The sequence below is a fragment of the Melanostigma gelatinosum genome, assembly GCF_949748355.1.
Source record: "Melanostigma gelatinosum genome assembly, chromosome: 5".
Lineage (NCBI taxonomy): Eukaryota > Metazoa > Chordata > Actinopteri > Perciformes > Zoarcidae > Melanostigma > Melanostigma gelatinosum.
This window is the reverse complement of record NC_136638.1, coordinates 25932044-25948585: the sequence shown is the minus strand read 5'-3', so window position 1 is coordinate 25948585 and position 16542 is coordinate 25932044. Positions and strand designations below refer to the sequence as shown.

Sequence of the window (16542 nt, the reverse complement as noted above, 5' to 3'; positions counted from 1 at the left end):
TAATAACAATAAATGTTAACTGCTCAGAGCAACCACTTCCTCAGCTTCAGTTTCTGCTAAAAAATGACAATAACAGGGCAGCGCTCACTCGTTAGGGCAAAAGTCAAATAAATAATGTAACTGAATGTGGATCATTGTGTGAGTCCTACTTATTTCCGAACGTCGCTGCCAGATTATTCCCCCATGACTCAGGCCAGTTCAGAGCCGTCTTTAATGGACACATTTGGGCCGCATGCCAACAGTCATTTTCGACTCTGCTGCTCTATGAAATGACTCACAATTAGCTCCATTGAGGTGTCAGCACATCTCTGGCTGTTTTTCATATCATTAAAGGAGAGGCTTTCAGGGTGTTCACACAAAAACACGATCAGATTCTTGGGAACAGTGGCCTCGTTGATGAGCGGGAGCTTCCGTGTTTGATTCCCCTGAGGCTTCACAGTGTGTCAGAGACTTGATGGACCATGTGGGGAGACAGGTCACCTGCATCAACCAACCCCCCCCCCCCCAAATGTGTGTTTGGCAATCTGTTAATTGAAACAAACACTTGTAGAGGAGAGGAGAGAAGGAGAGAATAGAGGCAAGAGGAAAGGCTATTACAATAGGAGAGATAGGCTAAGAGAGTAGAGAAGGAGGAGGAGGGGAGAGGAGAGGATAAAGGATAAGAGAGTAATGAAGGCCAGGGGAGTAAGGAAGGAGAGGGGGAAGGAAAGCAAAGTAGGAGAGGACAAGAGGGAGGAGAGGATAGAGCATAAGAGAGCAACGACAGGGATGAGTTTCAAGAAGGGGAGGAGGTAGGAGAGCAAAGGAGGATGAAGGAGAGGAGAGGGAGGAAGGGGGAGTCTGAGGCCGAAATGCTGCATTGCTGTCGGATTAGCTTACCGCTCTGTCTTTGTGGGGGGGGGGGGGGGGGGGGGGGCGGGTTTAGGGGCTGAGACCGGGCCTACCTGTGACTCACTGGCCACAGGTGTCAATCACAGCCGCCCTGGCTGCCAGAGGAATGTGGCAGACGAGGCCGTGCGCTGCCAGAGACCGCCAGCGAGCCGCGTCCGAAGGCGGCCAGAGCTGCAGCGTGAATCAGACGTTGAGCTGCTCGCCGCGGTGCAGGAAACACCTGCAGGTGAGGAGGACAGAAAATACTGCCCGACCTCTGCCTCTGCTTTCTGCTTTTTTAGATTTTTTGTTTTCGCCGTTTGTAATCGTACGCCAGCTCCTCCTGCCTGTAGGCGATGTGAGCACATTGAGGTCATTGCATTTCGGAGAATCTGAGGAAAAATTCTAAAAATAGACTTATTGCACGTGTTGTTTAATTAAAGGCTGTTTATTGTATTTCTTTCGGTCCCTGGCGTGTTAGGCGGCCAGTCAAAGATGTCTTAGACAGGTGGGGTTGCACTGGAGGGATTTGTAAAATCCTAGCAATGGCCCGTAGTAGCACTGCTAACTTGACACCTAAATTAGTTTTGCTGCCGCACTAGTCGTGTTTCCAGTCAAATATTTCACGCACATCTTAGAAAGCTGTATGCAAATGATGAAACAAACAACAAAAAACTTCATTGTTAGGCTTAAAATAGCTACGTCACCTAAAATCCGTACGTAAACAACGCAACATAAGTACAGAAAGAAACATTACTAACATAAAAAACAACAATGTCCAGTGTTTGTTCCACCCAGCCTGCTCCACATCATTCTTATTGCACGCTAAAAGACATTTGGTGAGAGCTGGCACTCAGCCACACGAGCCTGTGAGTACAAACACATTTCCCAAAACTCAAACCCGTCTATTCCCTACACACACCTACACTTTCAATCTGTGTGTTGCGCTTTTGGTTTGTTGTCTTTATATCTATCATCTCTGTCGAGCCACCATGGAATGTGATGTTGTTCTTGCCTCACTGGAAGAACAAAAGAAATATCCAGCGCTGTGATTCGTTTCCCTGCCGTCCTGCAGTGAACAAGCAGCTCTGTGCTGCTCAGCCTCACATGACCTGAGACTGGAGAAGAGACGCTGATGTTCACAGAGCGTTTGAACATTTAGCTTTACCGTCGTCTCTCACCAACATTCTGTTGGCCTTAATATTCAGTTTAGAGGATTGAAGACCACATCTCCGTGGCATTGCTTGGGCTCTTTGATTTGCAATAAAAGCAACTTCATCAGCTAAACATTCATTCTGTGAACTCTAGTCTCACACAGACAGGTTTCACGATTGGTAATGCTGTTCAGGCCAAATTCCTATGGTGTATAACTTAAAAATAGTAACACCAGACAGTTACTGACTCTTTTTAGGTGACAGGAGTGAAGATCAGTCATCCTCAACTTGTTGTTTTATGGTTTCAGAATGATGAAGACAGCTGGAGAACAATGAGATACAGAATAGGATGGAGGCTCTACGGATTCATTTTACTTGGCAACAATGTTTTTTTCCAAAATAATTTACTGATTTTCAGGCATTCATTTGTTAAATGGCTTGAGAAATGGAGCATATAGGTGCCATACATGGGTTTGGTCTGACCCCTGAATGTTTACAACATCTGGCTCTGCCCCCGCTGCTCACATCGTCATAAGAAACAAATGAAGATGCATTTAAAGCAGCGCTGCATGACTAACTGTGAAGTCAATTATGAAACAAACACACAGAGTTCATCACTACAATATACTTTGTGTCGGGAAGAGACACTTTTTAAAAAGTAGAAAAGGATTGTGTTAGTGGATTTAAGAAAGGGAAGCTGAAATGGATTCTTTGACGGCTAAAAGGAATTATGTTGATGCTTGAAGATGAAGAAATTCCGTTGTGTAACTATAATGGCTCACATCCCTTTTCTGTGCTTCCCATCAGTCATTTTTGGTGTTGCAAAAAGACATTTGTTGAATGCATCCTTTAAAGGATCTCCATACAATATGACAGCACATTAATATAAGTGCAATAATACATGAAACAACGTTGAGCAGAGAATGAAGTCACTCTCGCTCTGTGTGAGTTGTTATCTGAGCTTCTCCTTTCTTTACTGACATAACTTCCCTTTAGTGTCTTTTAGTGCACGTGAGCGTGCGCCACTGGCTGACCAGCGGCCACCACACATGTTGAAAGCCACCTCAAAAGAGAGGATCTGAATTTCGAATTTTTTTACATTTTATTTTAAACCCAATATATTAGAAACTGCTTTTGGACTGCTGGTCGAACAAAACCAGTCACTTGAACTTGTCACTTTGACTCTGTGAAACTATAACATCAAATGAATTCATGAATCGATACAGTAACCAGCAGATTAATCAGCACTTAAAATAACCGTTAGTGGCCGCCCACATGATGACAACTATTGCAGAGCGATACCGTGTCCAAAGTGGTTCGAAATATCCTGCAGCCAGTTGCAAATGTGACATTTAAAAACGTTACATATGAATGACTTCCAGCCTTTTCACGCGGACAGTCAGCCAAGTGCAGCTCTGGTGAGACGGCTGCGAGAGATATCCCTCAGAACGGCGGTGACCTTAATATCCCCACAGAGAAGTGTGCGTGTGCGCGCGTGCGTGTGTGTGTGTGTATTTGACATTTGCGTGCTCTCCGATTCATGCCTGATAAAAGCACACGCGTCATCTTGTGTGAAACTCAGGTAAAGGTTTTTTGATTGTCAGAGCATGAAGGATGATTGGCACCGGCGTCTTCCCAACATGCACGGCAGCATTCTGCCGCTCGTCTATAACGGCGACGTGTCCGTGTTCGCTGTTCAACACCTCTGTCTTAATGTCTGCGTATGAAAAGGTCCAGAGTTGATTTACTCTGTCGTGCTTTGCCTCCCGTCTGAACTGAGCTTGTATTTCATTCAAGCTGTTCAAATATTTCACTTCGTACAGTGTGATGTATGATTATGAATTGTGATTATGAAGGATTTTAAGGCACACTCAATAAGGAGCAGTTTATTTGTCGTTTTGCAAAGAGATATATAGTCCTGGCCCCTGGTTCTCTCTGTCTGCAGTCCGCTTCCTGCTTTTATGTGATTTTTATTTTATTGGTGCTTTGGCACAGAGTGCCTTTTTTTTGTTTGCAACCTTTTTATACCTCAAAGATTCTGCTGTCCTAGCCAAAACTTTTTAAAGGGAGTTTAAATATCAATGCAGTTAGAAAAATAAACTATTAAAAACAGTTTTAATAGTTGCACCACTCTAGGAATGGGAATGTCGGTCCACCGAGTGGCACTGAACAACCCTTTGAGAGTGAGACTGGGTTGACTTCTCCTTCTTATCTTTGGGGACACCCTTAGGGGTCCTGGTTACCAGATTGGTAACCGCTGATATCAAAGAAAACAGATGATTCACGACAATCACCATGGATTTTTATATTTTCGGTGTAATGTTTGGATGCCTGATATGAAAATTATCTTGCAAAATATTCTAAATGTTGGCGCCTAATTTCCAAATGCCCTTTTTTTTGTACAATATACTCTGGACACACTGGAAATTATCAACACATTTTGGTTTGTTAGCTGGAAGAAAGTTTCCAACCTTCCTCCTCCATCAAGTCAGCATGCTCCCATTACAATGTATGTGATGCAACACTCAAAATAATGGTTTGAACTTTCCTCAATAGCGGTCCATGTTTTTGCATCTTCATCTTTTCTGTCTTCTCATTCACTGTTTCAATTAACAAAACAGAGCCTGTGTGAATCTCTTTTTTTCTTGCTTATCTCCGCGGCTCTATTGTTCTCCAAACTTGCACCAATACGGAGAGTTAATCTTCCCGATAAGGCACCGAGACACATTCATGGTATATGTAGCCACAGACATGAAATCAAGCACAACAAAGCTTTAATTCAGGCCTCAGCGCTATCGAATCATCGAATCTCTGTGAAGCAGTTCAAACACATCAGCCTGCCAGAGCCGGAGAAACACTCAGCACTCTCAGTGTTTCCTACAACAGCTAAGAGACGGCACTAAGTGCTCCACACGGAGGGAGGGATCAATACTGAAGTACAGCACAGCAGCTGCCCTGACAGCCTGTCTTCTCGCCCCGATGTCCAATGCAGAACTGAGGGAAAATCAAAACATCAACCGTCAGGAGGTCTGGCACATGTCAACTTGACAACCGGTTCTCTCATTTTGAAAATGTTGACAAGTGACACTTTTTTTCCCCGCGGTCACGTTTCTCTGCAACTTTTCCCAGGATTGTGTCACAGCTGAGGCGGATGTCTGCGGCTCACAAATTCCTCATGCTGACGAGCGACAGCTTGGAAGTGACTTGTTTTCAACAGTGTGTAGTTAATCCGATAAGACGAGAGATGTGTTTCATGATGGAACGGAAGCAAACGATAACACATTTTTTAAATACAAATATGGTATTCATCCATCCACCAAAACCTGAATGTGAAATGTGTAATTGATTAGTTTGGTATTGATGACTCTATGGTCTCTTTGGGCCTTTAACAGATACAGTTTGTCCTGATTAACTGGGTAATACAAGTCAAAGTGCTTTATCTCCTTGGGAAATGTAACTGATCTGTTATAATGCTAATTTGCCCAGGAGATACTGATTTTTATTTGTATGCAATTTCGTTCTAATTGTAAAGGAAAGGTCAGGTGTCACACAAAAAAGTAAACAAAACCCTCTGAGGACTCACCGTCTAAGGACCATGACATTTCTGCAACGATGTTTTGTTGCAGCCTGATTATTCGATGTAATATATTGCGTGTATGATATGCTATGCATGGCTCTGGGGATGACATCGTTGGTCGTGACGGCCCCTCCTCGCTTTGGTCCGGGGTGACATAACACTGTCATAGTCCCCAGAGGACGAACCCTGATGACTTCAGGGCCTCAAGCAGGTTGATCATTATGTTTGTCCAATGTGGACATTTTGTTCTGGACCGATATATTTAGAAAGGTGGTCAGTGCAATGTGGCTTATTGAAGCCCGGGCCTGTAACTCATCAGACCTCCGTGGGAAGTTGGACTGCTAGAAAAAGGGAAGAAAAAACCCGGAGATGATGACTGGAGAAAAGGAACGAAACCTCTTCTCTGTGTCGATTTTGTTTTGTTGAAGTCAAACATTTTGATGACATGGGCAAAAAGAGCATCCTGTTCTCTGCACGATACATAACGCTGCATTGACTTTCATTTTCGCAGTTTGTTATCAATCAGCAGCATCTTCATGTGAATGCAGTCGTATTGATACGGACTTCTTTTTACCTTCTCATATAAGAGGTACGTGCTTACAACTCTTATTCACTTTCACTCCAGTTTAATTTAAAGTCCTTGTGCAGATTATTACTACCTCACTTGGATTACCTCAAGCAATCTGAACATTTGTGCACGCTTGAGAGGCCAATCACAAATGGGAATACAGATTTTGGCTCAATCCTTAACAATGATTTGAAGTCTTTCTTATGTTAGCTGCACTGTTTGTACTAATTAAGCAGGATGTTTTCATGTAAATGTCACACCTGACTGGACTCAACACCTGTGAATATAACATTTAGTCAAGCACAAGTAAGCACCAATAATTAAACGACATAAAAAAGAGACAGAAATCATCGTCTTTTCATCATCCAAATCTAAGCAAATATTAAAAATAACTTTTCATTTCACAGATGCCAGCCGCCCAGCAGACAACACTGAAAGGGATCGACGAGAGGGCAGACTGAGTGACCCGACGAAAGAGAAAGACCTGCTGCAGCAAAACTACTTTGGTTTGTCAAAAGATTGCGTTGAGATAGTTCAAGGACGAGATGGTGAGGATGGCGGTTCAAGTAAGAAGTAAGATGTTTCTCAAAACAGTTGAATCCAGTATGCAGTCCTGATCAGTGCTTTTGTGTTCCTGGTCATTTTGTTGTGATATTCTGTCCCTCTCCATGTTCTCGATGTTCAGATATGCCCTGTAAGACATGCTGGAGGAAGTTCAGCGACAACTGTTGCATTCTTTCATCCGTGAAGAAGAACTGGACGGCAAGCAGAGACCCCTGCAACGCCGAGGGAGCAGATCTGGTCGTCATAAACAGCAGGGCTGAGCAGGTGACGAAGAACTTAAGAGAAAGAATAAACTGTGAGCGACATGAATTTATCAACATATTTAGGTTTTTAATCGTTCCTGTCTTCTCTCTGTGCTACACTAACAGGCGTTTGTCAACCGGTGACTGCCATCACGCCTAAACGCCTGGATCGGTCTGACTGACAGTGTTACAGAGGGGACTTGGATGTGACTCCACTCAACACAACGTAAGCGTTAATGGCAGAGTGTGTGGACTACAATATCTCATAGGATCATCATATTAGACGACACAACAATTGGACGTGTTACTTTATTATTTTCTTTGTTTGTTCTTTTCTTTTACTATAGTAGGAACTCTGTATTGTTTTTATATTCCATTTTTCCACTATTCATATCCTCTTGTTGTAGTTTTGGAAGCAAATCAATAACTCGTAAAACAGAAAATGAAACTGATGCACAGTTCATACAGGACTAATATTACCGACAGTTATCAAGCAATTCATATCAAGGATCAGTGGTGATTTTAAACGTGCATCATGTTGAAGACAGACCTGATAACAATCTTATGTGAACTGAACTCTAATTTTGTCAAAATCTGTTTTGTTTTCGATCCTTCGTGAAATAATGCAGAAGAAGAATACTGGCAGGCCGGCCAGCCCAACAGCTACGGTGGAAACCAGGACTGTGGAGAAACTACGCAAAGGTCATCGGGAGTGGGAGAGTGGAACGCCGAAGGCTGTCATTATGATCAGATCTTTATCTGCGAGCAATAAGATCACAATGATTGACATGATGTTGTGTGGCTTTGGATGGTGGTTGTAATGTATATCTTCAATGTTTATTTCTGGTGATTTATTATGTTATCTTGCTATTAACAGAACCCATGAATCTCATTCCATTTTTTCCAATTGTGTATTAATCCGCAGCTGGAAATAGTCCCCAAGAAATTCTCAATTTACTCCAGTTTAAGTAACATTTGGTAAAAACTGCAATGCAGATTAACACATTGGTTTTGGTCTTTTCATTGGATTTGTAGACGACAACAAAAATATTGTATGTCAGCCTTTTTGTGATACTGTTAAAGGGCCAGTTCACCCAAATTACAATCTAACATATTTCCATTTCTCACAATGTACAATGATGATCAAAACATTTGCATTTGTGGTTTTAACAACACTGAAAAATGTTAAGAGCAACATCTTTTATCAGAAACAATCTGTTATTCTGTCTAACCAACAGAAAACAACATCAGTTTTTATAGGACTGTTTCTCGGACAGAAAGTAGTCCGAGTGGCTTTTATTGTTATTGCTGTCACCACTGTTTTTACTTTGTAATTTAATTGAATTTGGGTGGCCCAACCCTTTTATATACATTTCTATTAAAATCATCACTATTTTAGTTGCAGACAACCAAATCATAGTATGTTTCATTTTTTTTAGCATTAAAGATTTTAGACAAATAGATATTGTTCATAAATATAAAAGTCAGCTGATGATTCGAGTTTGATGGAAAGGAATATTAATTTATTGGTTGTACAATAACGGATTTGTCTAAATACTCTATTTAGCTTTAGAAATGATTGCAAATCTGTTTGATGAATTCATATGTATGAAAATCTACTACAAAAACTGTATCTAACAATACAGACCATTTGAATATGAATTATTTACCATACCACTCTGTAATAAATACATGATACTGGTAAAGTCCATTGTTGTGTATGAGGTGTGTTGGAATGGAGTTGATTACTAACGTAAGGAAGCAGTTTTCTCTTAGCTAAATGGTGTAATGTTATAGAACTTGAAGATGTCTTAAAGAATACAAGCTTCATGAAGATTTACTGTTAAGGATTACACAGAAAATGCACAGATACTCATATTCACCAGAAGAAACAGGTTGAGGCTGCGGTGGTGTTTTGCATCATGGGGACATTTTGAGAACAGCTGGTTGTTCAAATGATTTATCTTTTACCTGGTTCCTCAGGTAGCCTTTATTGGGGTCAACACGCAGATGTCATAAACAGGTAATAATAATCTAGTTTAGACAAATCTGTGAACACCGCCTGGCCTACTCCCCTTTGTAAAATGTTTTTTCTTTGGTGGTCACTTGTATAAATTAGTTGATTTTTAACGGTGAAATATATATGTAATATCATTCATACATCATACAATAAACTGACCCATTACAAACTTCTGATATTCCCCCTGATTAGAAAGATATCTCCACAGAGAAAGGTGATTGGAACTGGGTAGAATAAATTATGAATGTGGCAAAATTCATTTCATAAAAAAATAATAAAAATGCATAAAATATGACTAAGGGCAGAGGCATTGCCTTAGATTGCATCATATCATGCAGGTGTTGCTCCTACCGCGTCCACCTCCGCTCGTCACCCTGCTGCGCCTGATGACAACAATGCACGGACACGTAGCGGGCGCTGGCAACGCGCTCTGCAGCCACAGCAGACTAAATGTGACGTAACGCGGCGTCAGAAGAAGACGCAGCACGTTTTAGAATCACGAACATGTGAGCAGTTCACAGGGCAGATGTATTTAGCGGGCAGAGACACCATGCTCTGGCATGTGGCTCCTTTTGGGTGTGGTGGCGGTTGCATCGAGTGCGGCTGCTCTTGATGGGGGCATCTCAACCCTTAATTGGACTGACTAAAAATAAAAGATCAAGGAGCCTCAACCAGACATGTTGGTCTGGTTAGACTCACAGAGCAGAAAGAAAGGGTTTGAAGAACAGTTAAAAGGGTGTTGCATGTGACTTAATATCTTTAAATAAATGAGGTTATACTTTACAGTGTATAGCAAGACAGTAGCAAGTACTTTGTATCCAGAACAGTAAAGGGATGGAACAAGAAAGACTTTTAATTAACTCCAATGTAAACACACCCGTGTCCTCATTACACGCTCAGAGCAACTGGCGTAGTATAAAGTGTGAAACAGTCCAAAGAGCTGTGGCTGCTAGAGAGATGGATGTGTCAAACAAGCACAGGACTTTCGCCCAGGAGGCCGCTGTTTGGTTTGTGAAAGTAAAAATCAACGTTGACGCCAGTCACACGAGTTGTTAGTCATGTCAGTCGTTAGTCATTTGTCCCGTGACTCACGTGAGGTCTTAGTCGTGCTAGTCACTCGTGTCGTCTCTAGTCACGTGACTCGTTTGTCACTCTCTAAGCGGGACAGTTGTTAGTAAGTCAAGTTAACATAAACCAGGTGGCAACCTCAAGTTGTGAAGACTGAAGCTAATGTGTCTTAAACCTGCATTATTTCTAATAACATGATTCTACTTCTCTCTTGATTTATTACCTCAGTAAACATTGTAAACATGAGTTTATGGTCTCAATCTCTAGTTTCAAGTCTTCTTCAATACAGCATGATGTTCATTTAGTACATTATGGTCCATTTAGAGTCAAACAGACCATAAAGCAGGGGATGCTTTAGGGCGGGGCTTACTGTGATTGACAGGTCGCTGCCCTACCAGAGCTGTTTACGGTGTCTCTATGTCGGTCCTCTGCAGTCCAAATATGGTCACTTCCGTTTACTGGCTTCAAAAAGTCAAGATGGCGACTGCCAAAAGGCCAAACGCGAGGCTTTAATACGTCAGTCCACAAACCAAACGTAGCCCTCACAAAGACTCCGCCCACTTTTTATGATGTCCACTCACACTCTTTCACTAAACGTAAGTGGTTTTGTTCCCTGAACCCAAAACTTACAGAAAAGACGGAAGTTTATTTTGTTACAATCACATTTCATTTTTCACTCTTGCACAGCTAAAGCGACAGCTTTAAGTTAACTTCTACTACTACTACAGATAATGAGTGAATGTCGTCATTATCGTTGGATTTCAATGAAGAAAAATGAAATAAAGACATTTTCACCACATAATCTCATGATCTTTCTTTGGTTCTTTTGTTTGAATTTACTACAAACAAGTAAAATGAGAAGATTGTTTGTCTCAATAGGTGATTCATTTTGCCAATGAACAAACACCTCAAACAAAAACAGTGATTTGTTTTCAGAAAATACAAAGATGGAGTTTTATTTGCGTGCAGTTGCTTGTAATCATTACAAAGTGAATTAAATCATTAATGACATATGCAAAGGTTCTATGTATGTGCTTTGACATTATTTGTCATTATACATTCATTTTCAAATATATGAACGAATCAAACTGATGCAATTTGCAAACATTTCATATTCCCAAACATCAAACCCTAATCATCCACTAAATAGTACATTCATTGAAATTATAACATTGTTATACAACAAAATCTACTTGTCTAAAATCATTAAAGCAAAAATAAACAAATATTAGGATTTGGCTGTCTTTAAGCAGACATCTCAGAGTCATCGTAGTTTTTAACAAATGTTACTCAAACTGGAGTGAATGGTGTATTTGTTGGGGACTATTTTCATCTGTGGATTAATACACAATATGTAGTCTTGTGATTATTTCCAGCTGTCGGATGAATATGTGACTCAAAATAAACTTCATGATTGTGAAGGAATAGGATTGATGGAATCATTTCATTGAAGATGTATACATATGTATGTATGTACAACCAGAGTCCAAAGCCACACACCATCATTAACTGCGTAAATCACTGTGATCTTATTGCTTGCAGATGAAGTTCTTTTCAGAAGAACAGCCTTCATCGTTCCACACTCCCACTCCGAATGACTTTTGATGAGTTTCTCCACAGTCCTGGTCCCGACGTAAGTTGTTGGGCTGGCCGGCGTCCCAGTACCTGACAGTGAAAACGTGAATGTTTTTTTAACAGCACACAGTATTTGTTTCTCAACTGCTCTGACCTTTGGTTGTTGAACCAAATTGTGACCGAGGAGATTGTAATACAATTTGTCTTTTGATTTAAGTCAAATGTACAGCACATCACCTCCTGATAGACCTTTGAGCTGAATGAGCTGTACTTCGTGGCGTAATGCATTGAAAACCTTCCTCCACATTTTCTACTTCTGCATTGTTTCATGACGGATCGAAGCCAAAACAGATTTTGACAGAAATTAGAGTTCAGTTCACATAAGATTGTTATCTGGTTACCTCTGTCTTCAACATTATACAAGGTTAAATGTACCTCTGATCCTTAGTATAACTAGTCTAACAATAAAAGGGTATAAACAGTGAAAGAAATGGAATATAAAAACAATGCAGAGTTCTTACTATCGTAAAGGAAAGTATGATTAATTAAGAAACACGTCTAAATGTTGTATCATCGAATATGATGATCCTATGAGATATTGTAGTCCATACACTCTGACATTAAAGCTTACGTTGTGGTGACTGGAGTCCCATCCGCCCACATCCAAGTCCCCTCTGTAACACTGTCAGTCAGACCGATCCAGGCTTTTAGGCGTGATGTCAGTAACCCGTTGACAAACGCCTGTTAGTGTAGCACAGAGAGAAGACAGGAACGATCAAAACAAGAAATTATTTGAGTCACTGTTTCATTGTTTTCAACTTTTATGTTATTGGTTACAGCACCTGACAAATGTCAAAAAATTTATAACAAAAACACAAAAACAGACGTTTCTTCTTCTCTCGTTTCTACTCCATGCAAAACTATCCACCACATCATTACATTTCTCACTTACTGTACTTTTGTTATGACAAAAAAAAACACAAGCTTTCCCTCAGTCCTTCTGGTTTGTTCTTTATCTTCATTCATGTGTCTGCAACGTATCCTCAAAAGTCCAGCGACACGAGTCAATTTCAGAAGTCTTTCAAAATAAACTTCCGTCTTCAAAAGAAACAACTTTGTCAGATTTAAGCAAAAAAACGACTTAGTTAGGTGTAAAAAAGGTCGTTGATTGGGACAAAATAACTACGTAAGTAGCGTTACTTAAGTATGGATGTTACGTGACAAATAAATCAACGTTGTTTCGTCTCACACGCGGCACTATTAGCAGTCTCCTGTCTGAACAACATGTTTTTTGATCTCTCCCTGTTTATTCTTTCATTCATTTCGTCTCACCTGTTCATCCCTGCTGTCTATGATGACCAGATCTGCTCCTTTTGCGATGCAGTCTGCTCTGCTCGACGCCCAGTTCTTCTTCACAGTTGAAACAAAGTAGCAGCTGTTCTCGAACTTACTCCAGCCGCTCTGACAGGTTTTGCCTGCAAGTTGGAAACATGGAGAGGAACAACATATCACAAAAGGGCAAAAGATAACACAGACTGCTATAACGGAACAATACATCAATCAAACCTTTATAATAAACATCTCACCTCTCACGTTCTTGATCTCCTTCTCTAACTCATCTTTAACTTTGACCAAACTGTTGTACCTGTTCTGTAACTCCTCTTTTTCATTCTGCAGAGAATCATATCTGGATTGCAATCGATCTTTGTCTCTCGTCAATGAATTGTACCTGATCTGAAGGTCGTCCTCACGTGTACTCAGTGTATTGTAGCTTATTTGCAACTGGTCCTTGTTCCTCTTCAATGAAGAGCAATTGCTCTGTAACTGATCTCTGGTTGCTCTCAGACTAATAGACAAAGTCTGGAACTCGTCTTTTTCTCTTTGCAGGTTTCTGTTATTGGTCAGTAGCTGGTCTTTTGTTGCTTTCAGATTATTGTGATTAGCCTGTAGCTCCTCAAGACTCTTCTGCATGTTGTTATAGCTCGTCAGTAACTGATCGCTCTCTCGTTTTAAGGTGTTATAACTTGCTTGCAACTGGTCCTTGTTGATCTTCACTGAAGAGCAATTGCTCTGTAACTGATCTCTGTTTGCTCTCAGACTAACAGACAAAGTCTGGAACTCATCTTTTTCTCTTTGCAGGTTTCTGTTATTGGTCTGTAGCTGGTCTTTTGTTGCTGTCAGATTATTGTGACTCTTCTGCATGTTGTTATAGCTCATCTGTAACTGATCGCTCTCTCGTTTTAAGGTGTAATAACTTGCTTGTAGCTGGTCGTTCTCGTTTGTCAGATTGTTGTAACTGGTCTTGAACTCATCCCTTTCAGTAGTCAAAGCTGTGTAACTCTGCTGCAGCTGGCCTTTTTCCTCAGTCAGGTTACTCAGTTTGGCCTCTAACTCTTTTCTCTCTGCAGTTGAAGCATCATAACAGTCCTGCAGTCGGTCTCCTTGAAACTGGAGGCTGGCCTGTGTCGGGTCTGCTGACGCGAGACGGCTGATTATCTCATCTGTGAAATCAAAAATAAATTTAAAATATTTGCTTCGGTCATTGGATTTTGAAAAGATCGTTTCTGTCAGCTGGTTTCTCAAACATTGCATGTTGACAGTTGCGTAATACATTATTCCCACTTTCAGTGACAACAAATAGTTCACTTACAGTAGATAAACTGTCCTATGTTACCAGCCAACAGGACGGCACACAGTAACCCCAGACACACGGTCACACATCTAGAGGGCTGCTTTCTTCTCTGGAAATCCACTAAAACAAAATCACAAGAACAGTTAAATGTAACTTCTCACAGATTCACACTGATAGATTTCTGGAAACCTAAATATAAAAGCTTTTATGAACTACTAATACAAAGCAGCACAAATGGCATTCATGAGAAAAAGATAATTCTTTAAATATTCAAATTAACAGTTTAGTAGCACTTTGTTAACATAGTTTACTAGTTGTATCTAATATCCTTAATATTCTGTTTGTTCATATGTTTTCAGGTTGATACTGTACCTTTGGTAATGAGGCCTTCCATTGTGAGGTTCTTATTTATATGAAAGGTGTCATCAATTTCCATTGAATCCATTCTGATAATGGTCTGTTTTCGCTGTTGAGGAGACATTTATTCATTTTTACTATGTAGACCAACAAAGTCAGTTTAAAAACTTTTTGACACTCTTCTTAAATCAGTATTCATAAGTACGCTCTGATTAATTATTTGTGCTCACTTGTGCTTGACTACATATACTAGTGTTGAGTCTAGTCAGATGTGACATTTACATGAAAATCCTGTTTAATTCGTACAAGCATTGCTTTTAACATAAAGAAGATTCTAAATAATCTGCAAGGATCGAGCAAAAATCTGTAATCCCATTTGTGATTTGCCTTTTTAGCGTGTACAGACATTAAGGTTGCTTGAGGTAATCTAAATAAAAAAATTATAATTAAATGGAATCATAATCTGCACAAATAAAATTTGAGTGAAAGTCAATTAGAGTTGTAAGCACTTACCTTTCATCGGAGAAGGTGAGATGAAGTCAGTATCAATACGACTGCATTCACATTAAGATTCTGCTGATTTATAACAAACTGCGAAAATGAAAGTTGATGCATAGTTCTTTATCAGGGAGAAAACAGGATGTTCTTTTTGCCTGTGTCATCAGAATATTTAACTCTGATTGGTCAGAGCAGATCTTGACCTGTAGTGTCCACATTCTCAACTTAGATTACGGGTCATTTTCTGCCAAAATGATTCAAAAGAAAAAACTGGAAATCACCAGATGAGTTTCGTCATCACTTGTTCTCTCTCAGGATCCAGACTCTCCTCTTCTGTGGTTTCCCTTCTCTTTTCCCACAGAAGAACTTCCCACTGAGGTCAAACAAGTGACAGAGTTTCACATGACTGAGGTACAAGGTAAATCATATTGCAAATTTCAAAAATGCAAACTCAGCTTTGTTGTGCTTGATTTGAGATTGACCCTCAGAAGTTGGAAGAATAATGAAGCTACATAGATTATGTCTACAGAATTACATGCACATGAACAAATATGGGTACCATGAGAAAGATACGACTCTGCCAAACGCGCCGATGTGGTTTTTAATTTTTGTGGTCTTGAAAATGTGAGCTCTAGAGCAATATACAAAACTGGTACCGTCTGCTTTCATATTTAACATGGAGTCTAATGGAGCAGTTGGTTGGAGTTCATGTCGCTCTGTGGCTCTTTGAGCCAAATGTGTAAGTCTGTTGGATCCCAATGACATCTGTGTGCGACAGCACAACATCTCCAAGCTTTTTGGGCAAAAATGGTGTATAAAGAGTAAAAATTATGGGACCTGGAGCATTTTGTTTGGAAAAATCACAGAATATTTTCCTGCTCTGCTCCACCTTGACAGTTATGTCCTCAATCTAGCGCTGAACATTCTGTGCAATACACACCCATTATAAAATCTGAAACGGACCCAAAATGTTCCTGAAACTTAAATGTTGACTTAATGAAAACAGTGCTAGCTATCAAAATGCCCATTTGGCTCAATAAAGTGCAGTGTTTTGTCTACGTTTTAAACTTTGAATAATTTTTCTACCTTAATGTATAGGTAGTCAATATGGCCCCAAAGTTAAGTGTTTTTTCTGCTGTCTTCACGCCAAAACCCCATTCAAGTAAATAGAGAAATTTTGCTTAGTTTTTTGGTATCTTGGGGAAAACCGCTGGGCGAATCTCTCTAGAAAATAGATAGCACACGATTCCCGATCAGGCCACAAGTTTTTATCTATTTTTTGCGCAGGTGTTGGCAACGCTGTGTGAGGAGAAGCGCGGCAAACTTTTTGGATAAACATTATTAAACCCGATGGATTATATACAGCGTGCTTTGGCACACTTTGTGCAAAAAAGCCACACTGAAAAAACAAAATAAA

The 16542-nt window shown here is 40.3% G+C and overlaps 1 protein-coding gene and 1 long non-coding RNA gene across 2 annotated transcripts; one reads left to right on the top strand and one right to left on the bottom strand.

Moving 5' to 3' along the window:
* The first annotated feature begins 6120 nt into the window (after positions 1-6120).
* Positions 6121-8681, top strand: LOC306777958. Its single transcript, XR_013772016.1, has 4 exons — positions 6121-6190; positions 6577-6997; positions 7102-7201; positions 7605-8681. It is a non-coding gene; the product is annotated as an uncharacterized lncRNA (long non-coding RNA).
* Positions 8682-11592: 2911 nt separating this feature from the next.
* LOC306777927 (uncharacterized protein) lies at positions 11593-14715 on the bottom strand (the record flags this gene model as incomplete). Its single annotated transcript, XM_079269233.1, has 7 exons — positions 11593-11728; positions 12270-12379; positions 12971-13113; positions 13225-13309; positions 13898-14139; positions 14289-14390; positions 14643-14715. The coding sequence occupies 7 exons, from the start codon at positions 14713-14715 to the stop codon at positions 11593-11595; spliced, it is 891 nt and encodes a 296-aa protein (XP_079125359.1).
* Positions 14716-16542: the final 1827 nt, after the last annotated feature.